This window comes from Macaca mulatta, chromosome 12, assembly GCF_049350105.2.
Source record: "Macaca mulatta isolate MMU2019108-1 chromosome 12, T2T-MMU8v2.0, whole genome shotgun sequence".
In the NCBI taxonomy this organism is placed as follows: Eukaryota; Metazoa; Chordata; class Mammalia; order Primates; family Cercopithecidae; genus Macaca; species Macaca mulatta.
Window position 1 is genome coordinate 123,580,652 of NC_133417.1, and position 19,481 is coordinate 123,600,132.

General features: G+C 50.8%; 1 protein-coding gene and 1 long non-coding RNA gene across 2 annotated transcripts; one reads left to right on the forward strand and one right to left on the reverse strand.

The window, feature by feature from the left end:
* The first annotated feature begins 371 nt into the window (after nucleotides 1–371).
* Nucleotides 372–14,551, forward strand: CATIP (ciliogenesis associated TTC17 interacting protein). Its single transcript, NM_001193872.1, is given in 10 exon segments — nucleotides 372–415; nucleotides 586–678; nucleotides 1,033–1,233; nucleotides 1,536–1,591; nucleotides 4,339–4,425; nucleotides 8,188–8,355; nucleotides 11,016–11,140; nucleotides 13,475–13,551; nucleotides 13,874–13,962; nucleotides 14,168–14,551. Coding segments are annotated over 10 exon segments (1,164 nt in total). The 5' UTR covers nucleotides 372–390; the 3' UTR covers nucleotides 14,411–14,551.
* Nucleotides 10,425–14,190, reverse strand: LOC106992735 (uncharacterized). The gene is made up of 4 exons (XR_001438767.3): nucleotides 14,054–14,190; nucleotides 13,378–13,478; nucleotides 13,104–13,251; nucleotides 10,425–11,209 (listed from the first exon to the last, which is right to left on the reverse strand). It is a non-coding gene; the product is annotated as an uncharacterized LOC106992735 (long non-coding RNA).
* Nucleotides 14,552–19,481: the final 4,930 nt, after the last annotated feature.

Here is a 19,481-nt window from a genome sequence, read left to right on the forward strand (position 1 = left end):
GCCAATATGGTGAAACCCCATCTCTACTAAAAGTATAAAAATTAGCTGGGTGTGGTGGCACGCGCTTGTAGTTCTAGCTACTCGGGAGTCTGAGGCCTCAAAAAGAATTGCTTGAACCCGGGAGGCAGAGGTTGCAGTGAGCTGAGATTGCACCACTGCACTCCAGCCTGGGTGACGGAGCGAGATTGCGTCTCAAAAACAAAAACAAAAATATATCAAATGCTCCCTCTGCTGGACAACACCTCAAGCTTGTGCTGAGCCTCAAACTGCAACGTCAGTTCCCTCCAAAGTCTAGGTGTAGTAAAGTGGGTTGATGGCCCTTTAAGAGGCACTAGCCAGCTCTGGTTGCCATGGAGACAGCTGGACACAGACCCGGTAGAGGCCCACAGCATGTCCTCCAAAGTTTACTCCACAGGTGGGAAGAGGACTGCTGGAGCTGGAGGCGGGGATCCTCTTCTTTCTCCCAATCCACCCTCCGGGTAGACTTAGAGGATTCTGTTCTTGGGTGCTGGGGCTGGGACTGAGGTACCCTGCCCCTGCCCTTCTCCCCAGGGTCTGCCATCTTAGCCTCTCCTCCCTCTGTAGGCTCCAGAGCCAAGGACCACCAGCCCTCGGGTGTGGAGTGTCTGCCACTCCCAGAGGCCAACGCTGAAGCCATCGACTTCCTCAGCTCCCTCCGTGAGCTCAGACAGTGTTGGGGTTGGGGTTGCGGGAGGGGTGCAAGTCTGGAGAAGAGGGGAGAGAGAAGGTCCAGGCGCTCGCTCTCTCTCTCTCTGTCTCTCTCTTTCTTCCTCGATTCTCCTGGGACTCAGAAAAGGCCTGAGGCCTGTTTGCTGACATTCTTCAAGGGAAGGTCCCCCGGGGACATGGGGACTTGGGGCAGAAGTCTTCACCTGTCCGTGCCAGTGAGGAAGGCTGTGGGATGAGGAGGCAGCTGGGGACTGTGGGGACACTGGTGGTCATGGGGTCAGAGGATTGGATTGGGGCCCAGGAGCAGGGGCTTTATCTGTTCCCACGGGCCCCTCACCCCAGATGAGGAGGAGCTACAGATGCTGTTCTTCTCTGAGACGCTGGCCATGGTCTCAGACACCGGAGAGCCTCAGGGAGAGCTGACCATTGAGGTGCAGAGAGGGAAATACCAGGAAAAACTCGGCGTGCTGACATCCTGCCTTTTCGTGCATGCCTTCAGCAGAGGCTTCTTGGATAAAATGCTCTGCGGAAATTCCCTCCTGGGTAGCGTTCCTGCCGCCTGCTGCCTGTCACCCTCCCCTTCCTCCACCCCTGCCCTCCACCATTCCTAGAATCTTTTTTCAGGACCAAGCCCTTGGCTTTGCCTTGGACCAGGACAAGGCACAGGGTCGGGGAGGGACCAGTGAGTTCCTCATGGACTCGGGATGAGGGCACCTCTTACCCATCCTGTAGTTTTTCTGGGACCGTATTACACCTGGTCCTCCAGCCTGGGCCACCACCTTCCCTTCCTTCGGCCTCTGACCCACATCTCCTGTGACGTCAATGCCTGTGTCCCTGCACCCCAGGCTATCTCTCAGAGAAGCTGGAGCTCATGGAACAGCACAGCCAAGACTTCATCAAGGTACTTCCCAGGGCCCCAGCCTTGACCCAATCCAGGGGAGAGAAGAGAGATTTTGACTTAAAAAACAGCAGCAACAACAAACCAAAAAACCTATTTCATACACAGTGAAGCTGAAGAATAGCAGTCGTGTTATGATGCAATATAAAGCTCAAAAGCAATGCACTTCAGAACACCGATTTTAAAAGACGGGGGTGGGCTGGGCACAGTGGCTCATGCCTGTAATCCCAGCACTCTGGGAGGCAGAGGTGGACAGATCACCCTGAGGTGAGGAGTTCGAGACCAGCCTGGCCAACATAGTGAAACCCCATCTCTACAAAAATTAGCCAGGCGTGGTGGCACGCGCCTGTAGTCCCAGCTACTCAGAAGGCTGAGGCAGGAGAATTGCTTGAACCCAGGAGGCGGAGGTTGCCATGAGCTGAGATCGCGCCACTGCACTCCAGCCTGGGTGACAGAGCAAGACTCCATCTCAAGAAAAAAAATAAAAAAACAACGAGGGTGGGCCAGGCACAATGGCTCAAGCCTATAATCCCAGCACTTCGAGAGGCCAAGGTGGGAGGATCCCTTGAGCCCAGGAGTTTTAGCCCAGGCAACATGGCAACACCCACCAAAAATGTTTACAATTTTTGTACAAAAAATACAAAAAGTAGCGGCTGGGCATGGTGGCTCATGCCTGTAATCCCACCACTATGGGAGGCGGAGGCAGGCGGAACACGAGATCATGACCATCCTGGCCAACATGGTGAAACCCTGTCTCTACTAAAGTACAAAAAAAAATTAGCCAGGCGTGGTGGCACGCGCCTGTAGTCCCAGCTACTCAGGAGGCTGAGGCAGGAGAATTGCTTGAACCTGGGAGGCAGAGGTTTCAGTGAGCCGAGATCATTAGGCTGCACTCCAGCCTAGCGACAGAGCGAGTCTCCGTCGCAAAAAAAAAAAAAAAAAAAAAAAAAAAAATACAAAAAGTAGCTGGGTGTGGTGATGTGTGTCTGTAGTCTCAGCTACTTGGGAGACTGAGGTGGAAGGTTCAGTGGAGCCCAGGGGGTCGAGGTTGCAGCAAGCAGTGTGTGCACCACTGTACTCCAGCCTGGGTGACAGAACAACAACAACAACAAAAAGATGGAGGTTGGGCGCAATGGCTCATGCCTGTAATCCCAGCACTTTGGGAAGCTGAGGCGGGCAGATCACAGGAGGTCGGGAGTTCAAGACCAGCCTTACCAACATGGAGAAACCCTGTCTCTACCAAAAATACAAAATTAGCCAGGCACAGTGGCTCATGCCTGTAATCTCAACACTTTGGGAGGCCGAGGCGGGTGGATCACGAGGTCAGGAGTTCAAGACCAGCTTGGCCAAGATGGTGAAACCCCACCTCTACTAAAAAGGCAAAAAAAAAATTATCCGGGCATGGTGGTGGGCACCTGTAATCCCAGCTACTTGGGAGGCCGAGACAGGAGAATTGTTTGAACCCAGGAGGTGAAGGTTGCAGTAAGGCGGGATCGCACCACTGCACTCCAGCCTGGGCAACAAAAGTGAAACTCTGACTCAAAAAAAAGATGGGGATGGTTTCTGTGGGAACGTTTTTAGACTCGAGTAGTTTCCAGTGTATAAACAGGTCATGTTCACATTCCACAAGTTAAGTAAGTGGCAGGGGCTGGGTGTGAGGGGCACAAAGCTGGGGGACTTGGAGGCCAGGTGCAACAGGCCCCCAGGGAAGGCTAGGCTCTGGGAAAGGCCAGCCCACCAGGCCTTCAGGGAGGCACTGGGCTCTCAGGCTGGAGGAGGACTGGTGTGGGCTGGGTTCAGAGTTTGGGTATCAGGAGAACTTATCAGTGGCAACCTGCTATCCCTGCGCCTGGCCCACCCCCATCCTTTAAAACCAGTGTTCTGAAGTGCATTGTTTTGAACTTTATATTCATCATAACATGACTGCTATTCTTCAGCTCCACTGTGTATGAAAGGTATTTTTTGGGTTTTGTTGCAGCTGTTTTTTATTTTGTAATTTTTTATTATTATTATTATTATTATTATTGAGACAGAGTCTTGCTCTTATCACCCAGGCTGGAGTGCAGTGGTGCAATCTCAGCTCACTGCAACCTTCACCTTCCGGGTTCAAGCAATTCTCCTGCCTCAGCCTCCCAAGTAGCTGGGAATTACAGATGTGCACCACCATGCCTGGGTAATTTTTGTATTTTTAATAGAGATAGGGTTTTGCCATGTTGGCCAGGCTGGTCTTGAACTCCTGACCTCAAGTGATCTGCCCACCTGGGTTTCCCAAAGTGCTGGGATTACAGGTATGAGCCACAACACCCGGCTCTGCTGCTTGTTTTTGTTTTGTTTTGTTTTGTTTTTGAGATGGAGTCTCGCTCTGTTGCCCAGGCTGGAGTGTAGTGGCGTGATCTTGACTCACTGCAACTTCTGCCTCCTGGGTTCAAGCAATTCTCCTGCCTCAGCCTCCCGAGTAGCTGGGATTACAGGCATGTGCCACCACGCCCAGTTTAATTTTTGTATTTTTAGTAGACACGGGGTTTCACCATATTAGCCAGGATGGTCTTGATCTCCTGACCTCATGATCTGCCCGCCTTGGCCTCCCACAGTGTTGGGATTACAGGCGTGAACCACCGCGCCTGACCCAGTTGCTGTTTTTTTAAGTCACAATCTTTAAACCTCAGTTTTCTCATTAATGGAGAAGGGTCAGGTGACCTCTGGGGAACCCAGGGAGTCCCTGATCCTCCCTGGCATGCTCTGGCCCTCAGTTCCTCATCCTCCCCATGGAACGGAAGACGAGTTTGCTGAAGCAAGATGATCAGCTGGCTGTGACCAGAAGCATCAAGGAGGGTGAGGTAAGGATGAGAGGCAGATGGGAGTTGCACTCCACACTGTGAACCCAGAATATCTGAGACAGGTCCCAATCAATTTAGAGACTTTGTTTTGCCAAGGTTAAGGATGCATCCATGACACAGACTCAGGAGGTCCGGAGAACATGTGCCCAAAGTGGTTGGGGCACAGCTTGTTTTTATTTTTGTTTGTTTGTTTGTTTTTGAAACAGAGTTTCACTCTTGTTGCCCAGGCTGGAGTGCACTGGTGCCATCTCGGCTCACTGCAACCTCCACCTACCGGGTTCAAGTGATTCTCCTGCCTCAGCCTCCCGAGTAGCTGGGATTACAGGTATGCGCCACCACGCCTGGCTAATTTTGTATTTTTAGTAGAGAGGGAGGTTTTCCATGTTGGCCAGGCTGGTCTCAAACTCCCGACCTCAGGTGATCCGCCCGCCTCAGCCTCCCAAAGTGCTGGGATTACAGGCGTGAGCCACCACGCCCAGCCCACAGCTTGGTTTTATACATTTTAAGGAGACATGAAACATCAATCAACACGTGTAAGATGTACATTGGTTCGCCGGGTGCAGTGGTTCACGCCTGTAATCCCAGCACTTCGGGAGGCCAAGGTGGGCAGATCATGAAGTCAGGAGATCGAGACCATCCTGGCTAACATGGTGAAACCCCGTCTCTACTAAAAATACAAAAAATTAGCCAGGCGTGGTGGCGGGTGCCTGTAGTCCCAGCTACTTGGGAGGCTGAGGCAGGAGAATGGCGTGAACCTGGGAGGCGGAGCTTGCAGTGAGCCGAGATCATGCCACTGCACTCCAGCCTGGGTGACAGAGCAAGACTCCATCTCAAAAAAAAAAAAAAAAAATGTACATTGGTTTGTTGGGAAAGGCAGGACAACTCAAGGCAGGGAGAGGGCTTCCAAGTCATAGGTAGATAAGAGACATGCTTTTAAGTTTCTGATTAGCCTTTCACTGAATACACAATTTACATGTGATGGGGGTAGAAAAGTAGTCACTTATGCTTTAGTCTGGCTTAGTGAAACAATAGAGCAGAGAAAGCCATCAGATATGCACTTACCCACGTGAGCAGAGGGATGACTTTGAGTTCTGTCTGTCCTTTGTCCACAAGCAATTTCCTTGTGGGCAAATAGTGAGGGAGGTATGTAGCTCTTTTTTTCTCTTAGTAGCTACCTTATTTAGGAATAAAATGGGAGGCAGCTTGGCCTGAAGCAGTTCCCAGCTTGACTTCCCTTTGGCTCAGTGATTTGGGGTCCCAAGATTTAGTTTTCTTTTTTTTTTTTTTGAGACTGAGTCTGGCTCTGTCGCCCAGGCTGGAGTGCAGTGGCCGGATCTCAGCTCACTGCAAGCTCCGCCTCCCGGGTTTACGCCATTCTCCTGCCTCAGCCTCTGGAGTAGCTGGGACGACAGGCGCCCGCCACCTCGCCCGGCTAGTTTTTTGTATTTTTTAGTAGAGACGGGGTTTCACCGTGTTAGCCAGTATGGTCTCGATCTCCTGACCTTGTGATCCGCCCGTCTCAGCCTCCCAAAGTGCTGGGATTACAGGCTTGAGCCACCGCGCCCAGCCCAAGATTTATTTTTCTTTCACAATGTCCTCTTCAGAACCCTGAGAAGGGACGAGATTAGATGAAACCAGGAATCTGTATCAGGGGAAACCCCACCCCCCACATTCAACGTGGGTTCTTTTCTATTTCCCTACGCATTGGCTGGTCTGAGAAAGGGAAAGAGTACAAAAGAGAGAAATTTTAAAGCTGGGTGTCTGGGGGAGACATCACATGTAGGCAGGTTCCGTGATGCTCCCTGAGCCATAAAGCCAGCAAGTTTTTATTAGTAATTTTCTTTTTTTTTTTTTTTTTTGAGACAGAGTCTGGCTCTGTTGCCCGGGCTGGAGTGCAGTGGCCGGATCTTAGCTCACTGCAAGCTCCGCCTCCCGGGTTTACGCCATTCTCCTGTCTCAGCCTCCCGAGTACCTGGGACTACAGGCGCCGCCACCTCGCCCGGCTAGTTTTTTGTATTTTTAGTAGAGACAGGGTTTCACCGTGTTAGCCAGGATGGTCTCGATCTCCTGACCTCGTGATCCGCCCGTCTCGGCCTCCTAAAGTGCTGGGATTACAGGCTTGAGCCACCGCGCCCGGCCTATTAGTAATTTTCAAAAGGGGAGGAATTTACCAATAGGGTGTGGGTCACAGAGATCACATGCTTCACAAGGTAATAAAATATCACAAAGCAAATGGAGGCAGGGTGAAATCACAGGACCACAGGACGGGGTGAAATTAAAATTGCTAATTAAGTTACAGGCACACATTGTCATTGATAACATCTTATCAGGAGACAGGGTTTGAGAGTAGACAATTGGTCTGACCAAAATTTATTAGGTCGGAATTTCCTCATCCTAATAAGCCTGGGAGCGCTGCAGGAGACCGGGGCTTATTTCATCCCTTTGTCTTCGACCGTAAAAGACAGCTGCCCCCAAAGCAGCCATTTTAGGGGCCTACCCTCAGGCGCACGTTCTCTTTCTCAGGGATGTTCCTTGCTGAGAAAAAGAATTCAGCGATATTTCTCCTATTTGCTTTTGAAAGATGAGAAATATGGCTCTGTTCCGCCCGGCTCACCAGCAGTCAGAGTTTAAGGTTATCTCCCTTGTTCCCTGAACATTACTGTTATCTTGTTCCTTTTTCAAGGTGCCCACATTTCATATTATTCAAGCACACATGCTCTACAAACAATTTGTGCAGTTAACGCAATCATCACAGGGTCCTGAGGCGACATACATCCTCCTCAGCTTAAGAAGATGACAGGATTAAGAGATTAAAGTAAAGACAGGCATAGGAAATCACAAGGGTATTGATTGGGGAAGTGATAAGTGTCCATGAAATCTTCACAATTTATGTCCAGAGATTGCAGTAAAGACAGGTGTAAGAAATTATAAAAGTATTAATTTGGGGAACTAAAGATGTCCATGAAATCTTCACAATTTATGTTCTTCTGCCGTGGCTTCAGCTGGTCCCTCCGTTCGGGGTCCCTGACTTCCCACAATGAGTCCGGACTGAGGATTCATTAAAAACCATATGCCCAGCTGAAAGCCAGGCGTGCAGTGACTCACGCCTGTAATTTCAGCACTTTGGGAGGCTGAGGCGGGCGGATCACTTGAGGTCAGGAGGTGGAGACCAGCATGGCCAATATGGTGAAGTCCCATCTCTCATAAAAACACAAAAATTAGCCAGGTGTAGTGTCATGTGCCTGTTATCCCAGCTACTCAGGAGGCTGACAGGAAAATCGCTTGAACCCAGGAGCTGGAGGTTGCAGTGAGCCGAGATTGCACCACTTCACTCCAGTCTGGGCAACAGAGCAAGTCCCTGTCTCAAAAAAAAAAGGCCAGGCACAGTGGCTCATGCCTGTAATCCCAGCATTTTCGGAGGCCAAAGCGGGTGGATCACCTCAGGTCAGGAGTATCGAGACCAGCCTGGCCAACATGGTGAAACCCAGTCTCTACTAAAATTACAAAAATTAGTCAGGCATGGTGGCCTGTAATCCCAGCTAGTTGAGAGGCTGAGGCAGAAGATCGTTTGAACCCAGGAGGCGGAGGTTACAGTGAGCTGAGACCATGCCATTGTACTCCAGCCTAGGTGACAAAAAGCAAAACTCTGTCTAAAAACAAAACAAACAAACAAAAAACATATGCCCAACACCCGGCTTGCCCACCCTTTGTCCCCTGCCCCTTCCTGGTTCCAGGTCCCTGACCCAGATCTGTTCTGAACAGGAAGTGAAGACTGGAGTGACTTCTTTCCCGTGGAGCTCAATCAAGGGCTTCGTCTCAGAGGCTGCCAACCTGGTGCTGCTCAGGGTGATGGCCTGGCGGCGGATGGTGCCCAGCAATGCCCGCTTCCTGGCCTTGGACACTGAGGGCAAACTCTGCTATTTGACCTATGTGAGGGGTCTCCGTGGGCAGGGGACTTGGCTTGGGAGCAAACTAGAAAGGGCATGAAAAGCACTGAGATCGGGAACAGCTGTGGAGTAGAAAATGGAGGCAGGTGGGGAGAAAACAGCACAAGTGGGAATGGGGCTTTCAAGGGCAGGAAAGCATGTTTGTCTGGGAGTGTGGGGCAGATGAATTGAGAGCGACTGAGAGGTGGGAACAGTTCAGAGAAGCAACCCTTCTGCACAGAAGTCAGTCCAGGAAAAATAAATACAGCGCAGGGCTGATTTTAAAAATACATCATTTTTTTGGCCGGGTGTGGTGGCTCAAGCCTGTAATCCCAGCACTTTGGGAGGCCGAGACAGGCGGATCACGAGGTCAGGAGATCGAGACCATCCTGGCTAACACGGTGAAACCCCGTCTCTACTAAAAAATACAGAAAACTAGCCGGGCGAGGTGGCGGGCGCCTGTAGTCCCAGCTACTCGGGAGGCTGAGGCAGGAGAATAGCGTAAACCTGGGAGGTGGAGCTTGCAGTGAGCTGAGATTTGGCCACTGCACTCCAGCCCGGGCGACAGAGCAAGACTCCATCTCAAAAATAAAAACAAAAAACAAAAAACAAACAAACAAAAAAACACATCATTTTTGCCAGGCACAGTGACTCATGCCTGTAATCCCAGCACTTTGGGAGGCAAAGGTGGGCAGATCACTTGAAGTTAGGAGGTCAAGATCAGCCTGGCCAACATGGTGAAACCCTGTCTCTCCTAAAAATACAAAAATTAGCTGGGCATGGTGGTGGGCGCCTATAATCCCAGCTACTCGGGAGGCTGAGGCAGGAGAATCATCACTTGAACCCAGGAGGCAAAGGTTGCAGTGAGCCAAGATGGCACAACTGCACTCCAGCCTGGGCAACAGAGGGAGACTCTGTCTCAAAAAAATCAATAAATAAAAATAAATCTTTTTTTTTTTTTTTTTTTTTTTTGAGACGGAGTCTTGCTTTGTCACCCAGGCTAGAGTGCAGTGGCCGGATCTCAGCTCACTGCAAGCTCCGCCTCCCAGGTTCACGCCATTCTCCTGGCTCAGCCTCCCGCGTAGCTGGGACTACAGGCGCCCGCCACCTCGCCCGGCTAGTTTTTTGTATGTTTTAGTAGAGACGGCGTTTCACCATGTTAGCCAGGATGGTCTCGATCTCCTGACCTCGTGATCCGCCTGTCTCGGCCTCCCAAAGTGCTGGGATTACAGGCTTGAGCCACCACGCCCGGCCTATAAATCATTTTTTAACTTTAGGAAGTATAACTGTCCAACTTTACTGAAATATTCCTTTATTATTTCATTTGCTTGTTTGTTTGAGACGGAGTCTTGCTCTGTTGCCAGGCTGGAGCGCAGTGATGCAGTCTTGGCTCACTGCAACCTCCGCCTCCTGACTTCAAGCTATTTTCCTGCCTCAGTCTCCCAAGTAGCTGGGAATACAGACATGTGCCACCATGCCCGGCTAATTTTTGTATTTTTAGTAGAGATGGGGTTTCACCATGTTGGCCAGGCTGGTCTTGAACTCCTGACCTGGTGATCCGCCTGCCTCAGCCTCCCAGAGTGCTGGGATTACAGGCGTGAGCCACTGCGCCCAGCCCTTCCTTTATTATTTCTTTTTTTTTTTTTCAGACGAGTCTCGCTTTGTCGCCCAGGCTGGAGTGCAGTGGTGCAATCTCCGCTCACTGCAAGCTCCGCCTCCTTGGTTCACACCATTCTCCTGCCTCAGCCTCCCGAGTAGCTGGGACTACAGGCACCTGCCACTACACCTGGCTAATTTTATGTATTTTTAGTAGAGACGGGGTTTCACCGTGTTTGCCAGGATGGTCTTGATCTCCTGACCTCATGATCCGCCCGCCTCGGCCTCCCAAAGTGCTGAGATTACAGGCGTGAGCTACCGCGCCCGGCCCCTTTATTATTTCTTAACCCCAGAGGGTGTTCCGTTTCTGTTTTATTTTTTGTTTTTAACTAAAATTTCATGATCGCATGCCTAGGACTTGCTGCAATAGGTGATTTTAGAGCCGTGTCACTGAACACACAATTTCCAGTGAGACACTTTGGGAGCTGATTTGTGTTTCTTTGACCATCTTTGTAAATTACATTCCAGGCTTGTCTATCAAAACACCCCAAGCAGCAATGCATTTGACACGAACAAGCACAATCCATTCCCCTCCGTGTTCTTTGAAACATGTGTTTAACATTAGCACTTTTCTCTCCATAGCTGCAGCTATAACAGGGGTTTAAGTTTTAATTACAACAGGGACAGCCTGCCAGCAACAGCACAAGTCTGAGGTGGCCACAAATCTGTCTGGTCTCACACCTCTGAGCCTCACTTTACCTCCACCCACTGGCCCTAGTAGCTCATCCTCCCTCTCCACTCCCACACCCCTCCCCATATTGCTTCTCATCCGCGTAACAGAATTTGCCAACTAGAAGCACTTGGTCAGCGAGATGACATGGAAAGGGTCAGGGCAGGGGCAACCTGGAGCTAGCTCCCTATGAGGGGTCGCCAACTGAGCTTGGAGGTTTGGAGATGCAACCTCAAATGTTGGGAGGTTGTTATGAGATACAGAAAATGCTGAGATGATGGGGAGCCCTTGGTGGGCATCCACCTTACCTCCCACCCCCCAATTTTGGCTGTTGCCAGCAAGACCTGGGCTTCCAGACCATCCAGGTAGACCATCAGCAAGCCGAAGTCTTCATCGTGGAGCAGACTGTCCACTCAGAGGAGGGCATCCCCATGTCCTGCCAGTACTACCTGCTCTCCGATGGGTGAGCTGCTGATGGTGGGCCCAGAGGGGTGGTGCTGAGCTTGTAGGTGCTCAAGGAGACCAGCTGCTTCTGGGGATAGCACCAGGAAGAGCTGGCATTGAGATAGGAGTGTCCCTCCACTTTATCCATATCATTCATTCTTTCTTCATTTATTTGCTTGTCCTCTTAACCCTCACAGTGCCTCCCAAACCTCACTGCACACCACAGGCCTGAGGTGTAACTAGTGAAGCCACCACTGTGTAAGGGGTAATATTGAAAACCACCAAGGTTTGAATGACTGCACACCTGATGAAATCACTGTGCTGGAAGAGTTGCCTGCAGCAGGCTGCCATGCAGTCTCCAGCAAAGCACTGGCTCCAAATCATAAGAAAATTCAGGGCCGGGAGTGGTGGCTCACGCCTGTAATCCCAGCACTTTGGGAGGCCAAGGCGGGCGGATCACAAGCTCAGGAGATTGAGACCATCCTGGCTAACATGGTGAAACCCCGTCTCTACTAAAAATACAAAAAATTAGCCAGGCATGGTGGCGGGCACCTGTAGTCCCAGCTACTTGGGAGGCTGAGGCAGGAGAATGGCGTGAACCCAGGAGTCAGAGCTTGCAGTGAGCCGAGATCGTGCCACTGCACTCCAGCCTAGGGGACAGCAAAGAAAATTTAGGTGGAAGAAAGAGGTTTTTTGTTTCTTTTTGAGATAGAGTCCAGCTGAGTTTATTTCTTAAAATTTCCGAATAGGTATTGACATGATCGCTACACTGGGGAAAAGGTAATCAAAACATTGTTGGCTTTATCTCATAACTTAGTATGTTTTTGGTTTTGGTGCGCTCATAGCCCACTGCAGCCTCCAACTCCTGGGCTCAAGCAATCCCCCTGCTTCAGCCTTCCTAGTAGCTGGGACTACAGGTATGCACCACAGCTCCAGGCCAACCTTTCTATTTTGAATGCCACATAGCAGGAGATTTCGTAATTTTTCTTTTCTTTCTTTCTTTCTCTCTCTGTCTCCTTCCTTCCTTCCTTCCCTCCCTTCCTCCCTCCCTCCTTCCTTCCTTCTTTCCTCTCCTCCTTCCCTCCCTGCCTCCCTCCCTCCTTCCTTCCCTTCCTCCTTCCCTCCTTCCTTCCTTCCTTCCTCTCTCCCTCTCTGTTTCTTGATGGAGTCTCTCTCTGTCGCCTAGACTGGAATGCCATGGCATGATCTTAGCTAACTGCAACCTCTGCCTTCCAGGTTCAAGTGATCCCCTTGCTTCAGCCTCCCAAGTAGCTGGGACTACAGGTGCCTGCCACCACGCCTGGTTAATTTTTGTATTTTTAGTAGAAACCAGTTTCATCATGTTGGCCAGGCTGGTCTCGAACACCTGACCTCAAGTGATCCACTCATCTTGGCCTCCTAAAGTGCTGGGATTACAGGCATGAGCCACTGCAACAAGCATGAGCCACTGTGACAGGCCTCTTTCTCTTTTTGAGACAGTCTTGCTCTGTTGCCCAGACTGGAGTACAGTGATGCAATCTTGGTTCACTACAACCTCCACCTCCCAGGTTCAAGTGATTCTTATGCCTCAGCCACCGAAATAGCTGGGATTACAGAAGCCTGCCATGTCTGCCCGGTTTTTTGTATTTTTAGTACAGACGGCATTTCACTATGTTGGCCAGGATGGTCTCAAACTCCTGACCTCAAGTGATCCACCCATCTCAGCCTCCCAAAGTGCTAGGATTACAGGCATGAGCCATCGTGCCTGGCCAAGAGGCTCCATGATTTACTAGTGCTGTACCTCTAAAGATCCTTTTGTTTTTTTTTTTAAAACGGGGAGCCTAATACTTGCCAAGTCCTGTGTGTTATGTGGAGATCCAGAAATGACCACCATCCAGGAACTCAAAACACAAGAGAGGGAGGCAGAAGTAAAGAGGCCCAAGACAGGTCTCTCAAGGGGCACTGTCATGTATGAGTCAGCTTAGGCTGCTGTAACAAAATACCTCAGGCTGGGTGGCTTCAAGAGAAATGTATTTGCAGGAAGTCTGGAAGTCCAAGATCATGGTGCCATCAGGGTTGGTTTCTGGTGAGGGCTGTCTTCCTAGCTTGCAGATGGCTGCCTTCTCAATGTGTCTTCACATGGCCTTTCTTCTGTGCATGAGTGAAGAGAAAGCTCTCTGGCATCTCTTCCTTTTCTTATAAGAGGACTAATCCTATCTGATTAGGGCCCCACCCTTATGACTGCATGTAACGTAATGACCTCCCCAAAGGCCCTACCTCCAAATACCACCACACGGGGGGTTAGAACAACAATTCAGTCCATAGCAGGCTGCCTGGGAAAATTCTCACTCTCACATGTTGTGTTGCACTCCAGGCACCTGGCCAAAAGAATACAGGTGGGCTCCCCAGGATGCTGCATCATCACCAAGATGCCCATCTTGAGGGAAGTGGGTGAGTGAAGCCCAGGCCTTGGGCATCCAGGGAGAGTGAAGGGGAGTGGGGAAACCTGGGCCTTCCAGGATGCAGGGGGCTCGACCGAGTGTGCGGGACAGGAGCCTGGAATCAGCTGGAGAACATCTGCCCTCCAGCCCCTGACCCCAAGCAGCAAGAGAAGGATCTTTCTTACTGGGAGTCCCTTCCTGCAACTCTGCCCATGTGTGCAGAATCCTGGGGTTTCACCTGAGCCTTCTGTTTGGGTGTTCTCGGGATCCCGCTGTGTATCCAGGGAAGGTTCTAGGGTGGGGACGCCCAGCCTTCTTTGTTCCCCACCCAGATGAGATTGAGCCACGCCCAGTGTTTGAGAAGAAGCCCCCGGTGTGGGAGGAGGATATGGAGCTCTATTCTAAGTTCCTGGACCGTAAGGTGAGGGGAGGCTCCACCAGCCTGGGGTTCCCATTCCCCCATGGGCCTTAAATTCATTACTGATCTCTCTGCCCCTGATTGAAATGCACACCCATAGGGGCTAGAAGTCTCCAGTGCCCCTTAGCTCTCCTTGGAGCGAGTGGGTGGGGGCTCCTGGGGCGCGGGGATCCAGTCCGGCTGAGGCTCGGGCTCTGTCTCCCGCCAGGAGGAGCTCCGGCTCGGCCACGCCAGCTATCTGCGGCAGCACCCCGAAGCCCACGCGCTCATCTCCGACTTCCTGCTCTTCCTGCTGCTGCGCCAGCCGGAGGACGTGGTCACCTTCGCCGCCGAGTTCTTCGGCCCCTTCGACCCGCGGCGTCCGTCGTCACCGGCCTTGGGCTCCTCCCACCGGCCCAACCCTTTCCGCTCCCTGGAGCCGGAGGGAGACGCCCGCTCGGGGGCGGGCTAGGCTGGGCCCAAGCCGGGACAGGGCAGGAAACCAGGAGTCGGGCTGGGACGCGGGCGGGACGCGCCGGGGCGGGGGCGCTTTCCGGGCTGTGGTTTTGGGGGAATAAACGGGGCCCTCCCGCGGCTCTGCAGCGCCAGCCGACAGCTTCCCTGGCTAGCGTCTCATGTCTCGGGCTACAAATAGGAACCATTACCGTTGTACCTCGAGCGGATTTCAGCCTTTCCTCCTAGATGCTGTTTTCTTCGTTATCTCCATTCTGCAGATAAGAACACAGAGGCACACGAAAGTTTAACTTTTGGAGTTGGCAGGTGGGGAGGCAGAATTTGAACCTGAACGTTGGACTTGAAAGTCCACACTCGGCCAGGCGCGGTGGCTTAAACATGTATTCCCAGCACTTTGCGAGGCCGAGGCGGGCAGATCACCAGGTCGGGGTATCGAGACCAGCCTGGGCAACATGGTGAAACCTCATCTTTACTAAAAATACAAAAAATAGTCGGGCGTGGTGGCGCGCGCCTGTAATCCCAGCTACTTAGGAGGCTGAGGCAGGAGGATCGCTTGAACCCGGGAGGCGGAGGTTGCAGTGAGCCGAGATCGCACCATTGCACTCCAGCCTGGGCGACAGAGCGAGACTCCGTCTCAAAAAAAAAAAAAAAAAAGAAAGAAAGAAAGAAAGAAAAAGAAAAAGCCCACACTCTTACTAGGTTAGCACGGAGGGGCGGGGCGCCTTGGCACTCAGATCTTACGGTCGCGGTCGCCGCAGAGCATAATTGCCCAACCCACCGCCCAAAGAAAAAGAACAAGTGGCGAGGACTGGGGAGGGAGGAGGGCCGACGCAGAGCACCGCTGGCTTAGCTCAAAACCCCTGAAATCTCGCAAACGCAGCTAGCACTCATGCTCAGCTCCTCCTGGTTCCCACTGACACACAGGAACCCCCAAACTCCGGAGGTGGGGGGTCCGAGAGTAAAAATAATGGGCAGATGATCGTCACATCCTCTGGGCTCATCGTGGAACGTCAGTGCTGGCCAGTGGCTTCTGTCCGGATGCTCAGTAGCAAACTTTAGGCAAGCTCCCCTGAGGAAGTGGTGGGGGTACAGGCTCCCTCCTCCCCTGTTCGTTCATCAGACCTGCTGGTGCAGACCCCAGAGACGCTTTGCTCTCTAGTGGACAGTATGACCAGACACCTACAAGGCTGGGTGGGATCCGGGGCGGGGGAGGACCCGAGAATCACGGAGAAAAGGCTTCATGGAGGATCATCACTTGAGTTGAGCCTTGAAGATTAAAAAATATATATTTCTTGGCCGGGCACGGTGGCTCAAGCCTGTAATCCCAGCACTTTGGGAGGCCGAGACGGGCGGATCACTAGGTCAGGAGATCGAGACCATCCTGGCTAACACGGTGAAACCCCATCTCTACTAAAAAATACAAAAAACTAGCCGGGCGAGGTGGCGGGCGCCTGTAGTCCCAGCTACTCAGGAGGCTGAGACAGGAGAATGGCCCGAACCCGGGAGGCAGAGCTTGCAGTGAGCTGAGATCCGGCCACTGCACTCCAGCCTGGGCGACAGAGCGAGACTCTGTCTCAAAAAAAAAAAAAAAAAAATATATATATATATATATATATATATTTCTTATTGTCTCTCTCCCTTATTTCAAAAGAAATACATGTTCATAAGATAAAACTTGGGAAAGGGAGATAAACCAAAAGAAGAAAACGAAATCATTTTAATCTCTCTACCTAGAAGCAGCTGCTCAAAGTTTCGGCAAAAATCCCCTCTACTCTCCTATGCATAAAAGCAGCTGATGTTTGTTGAGTGCTCACTCTGTCAAGCCCTTTTCTAGACTGTTTGATCTGGTCTTTATAACTTCAGGGGACTTTATTTATTTATTTTTGACTGGGTCTTGCTCTGTCACCCAGACTGAAGTGCTGTGGCACAATCACTGCTCACTGCAGCCTTGACTTCCTGAGCTCAAGTGATCCTTCCAACTCAGCCTGAGAGGCTGGGACAGCAGGCTTGCACCACCACACTGGGCTAAATTTTTTTTTTCTTTTTTTTAAGAGATGAGGGTCTCACTATGTTGCCCAGGCTGGTCTCAAACTCCTGGCCTCAACTGACCGTTCCACCTTGGTCCCCCAAAGTTCTGGGATTACAGGCATGAGCCACTGCATTCAGCCTCAATTTCTTTTTCCTTTCTTTCTTTCTTTTTTTTTTTTTTTTTGAGACGGAGTCCCGCTTTGTCGCCCAGGCTGGAGTGCAGTGGCCCGATCTCACCTCACTGAAAGCTCTGCCTACCAAGTTCACGCCATTCTCCTTCCTCAGCCTCCCAAGTAGCTGGGACTACAGGCGCCCGGCACTACGCGCGGCTAATATTTTGTATTTTTTTAGTAGAGACAGGGTTTCACTGTGTTAGCCAGGATGGTCTCTATCTCCTGACCTCGTGATCCCCCCGCCTCGGCCTCCCAGAGTCCTGGGATTACAGGCATGAGCCCGCACCTGGCCTCTTTTTTCTTTTTTTTTTCAGAGACCAGTCTCCCTGTGTTGCCCAGGCTGCTCTCAAACTGCTGGGCTCAAGCAATCCACCTCCCTCAGCCTCCCAATGTGTTGAGGTTACAGGCATGAGCCACTGCACACAGCCTCTATTTTTGCTATTATAAACAGTGTTGCGCTGAACATCCTTGTAGCTAAATCTTTGCATATATCAACAGTTATTTCCTTAAGGATACATTCTGACAAGTGGCATTGCTGAACTAATTTTAAGACTTTTAACATATTGCCAAATTCTACATGAGTTGGATTTCTATTAATGTCAGGTAAAGCATTCCAGACAAAGCAAATAACATGAGCAAAGGACAGAAGTAGGAAAATGTAACGCATGTCTGTGGTCAAGAGCAGTGGTACCCAACAGAACTTTCTGCAATGATGGAGAGTTGAGGGTGGGGACTTCAGGGAAGGCCTCTCTAGGGTCTCAGTTGAGCTGGGACCTAAATGATAAGGAATCAGACTTGTGAAGAGCTGAGGGACAAGCCATCTAGGCAGAAGGAACAGCAAGTACAAAGGCTGTGAGCATGGCATGTTGGGAACAGACCATTGAGGCTGGAGCATGACAGGACAGGAGAAAAGCATGCAGTAACTGCAAGATGGGCAGGGCTGGATCACAGAGGGTCGCCCAGGCCCTGGCAAGTTCTCTTCATCTGTGGAGAACTGAAACAGGCTGATCCAACCCCATGCACCCAGAACATTCCCAGAAAGATCCACAGAGCTCCCTTTAGTCCCAGAAACCCTGCAGCGCTTGGAGGAAGCCAAGGCAGCAGCTTGCAACATACCCAGGTTCATATTTTACTAAGCTCTTATATCAGGCGCCTGCAATAGGGAGGAGGAGTTGAGCCACTTCCCTGTCTCCTCTGTGACGTCTATTTCAAAACTGGTTTATTTTAAAATCTTAGTATTTATTCCCAGAACCACCATGACTCTGTCCTCTTGCTCCATAATACTGACGTACATTTCTCAGCCGGCCACAGTGGCTCATGCCTGTAATTCCAACACTTTGGGAGGCCCAGGCAGCAGATACTTGAGTCTAGGAGTTTGAGACCAGTCTGGATAACACAGCGAGACCCTGTCTCTACAAAAAATACAAAAAATCAGCTGGGCATGGTGACACAAGGCTGTAGTCTCAGCTACTCAGGAAGTTGAGGGGGGAGGATTGCTTGAGCCCAGGTGGTCAAGGCTGCAGTGAGCTGTGATTGCGCCACTGTACTCCAGCCTGGGCAACAAAGACTCTGTCTCTAAAAAAAAGTTAAAAAAAAAAAAAAAAAAAAAAACAGAGATGCATTTCTCGGCATAAAGAAAAAACATGTTGAGCAATTCTGAAGTGCCAGGCACTGGATCTAGGAATGCTGTGGCCAGCAAACAGGCCAGGAGCCACTTGCATGGCCCACAGTCAGCCTACAGAGGAAGTGACAGCCCTCATTAATCCCATGGGGGATATAAAAGTATAGGGCACGGGAAGGGCTAAGAAGGGAATCTAGACATGCAGTGAGAGTGCCTAATGTAGCCTTGTCCTAGTATGGGGCTCTGGGGAGGAGGAAGGAAATAAATAGTAATAATAGCCTGGACTCAGTGGCTCACGCCTGTAATCCCAGCACTTTGGGAGGCCGGGCCGGATGATTGCTTGAGGCCAGGAGTAGGAGACTGGGCTACGTAGTGAGGCCTTGTCTCTACAGCAAAACTTATTTATTTATTTAGAGGCAGAGCCTTGCATTGTCACCCAGGCTGGAGTGCAGTGGCGCCATCTCCACTTACTGCAACTTCCGCCTCTCAGGTTCAAGCGATTCTCCTGCCTCAGCCTCCTGAGTAGCTGGGACTACAGGCATGGGCCGCCATACCCAGCTAATTTTTGTATTTTTAGTAGAGAAGGGATTTCACCATGTTGGCCAGGCTGGTCTCGAACTCCCGATCTCAAGTGATCCACCCACCTAGGTCTCTCAAAGAGCTGAGATTACAGGCGTGAGCCACTGCGCCCCGTCAACAAGATTTTTTTGAATTAACCACCCATGGCGGCAGGTACCTGTTGTAGTCCCAGCTGCTCAGGATGCTGAGAAAATAAGATACCTTGAGTCCTCAAGTCCAAGGGTACGGTAAGTTATGATCTTGTTACTGCACTCCAGCCTGGGCAACAGAGTGAGACTCTGTCTCTAAAACACAAAATAAAATAAAAAAGCTTCTTAAAAATAGTAACAATATTAAGAGGAAACCCATAATACAAGTGATTCTCACTATATCCCTATGAGGTAGTTTCTATTACTATTCCCATATTACAGATGAGGAAGAGGTCAAGGCTCATGGTCACACACTGGTTAGTGTCAGAGCCAGAATTTGGACTCAGAGAGTCTGGCTCCAGAGCCCATGTGCCAATCCACTCTCCTAAACAGATCAAATGTAACTCTCTGGAGGCAGACCCCAGAATAGAGAAGAGTCACCTTCCTGCTTTAATACATCCAGAGTAGACTTGACTTTACTCTTTCTCCTTCCCCAGTCACCCAGAAACTAGTGCATTGTTTCTTTTTTCTTTTTTTGAG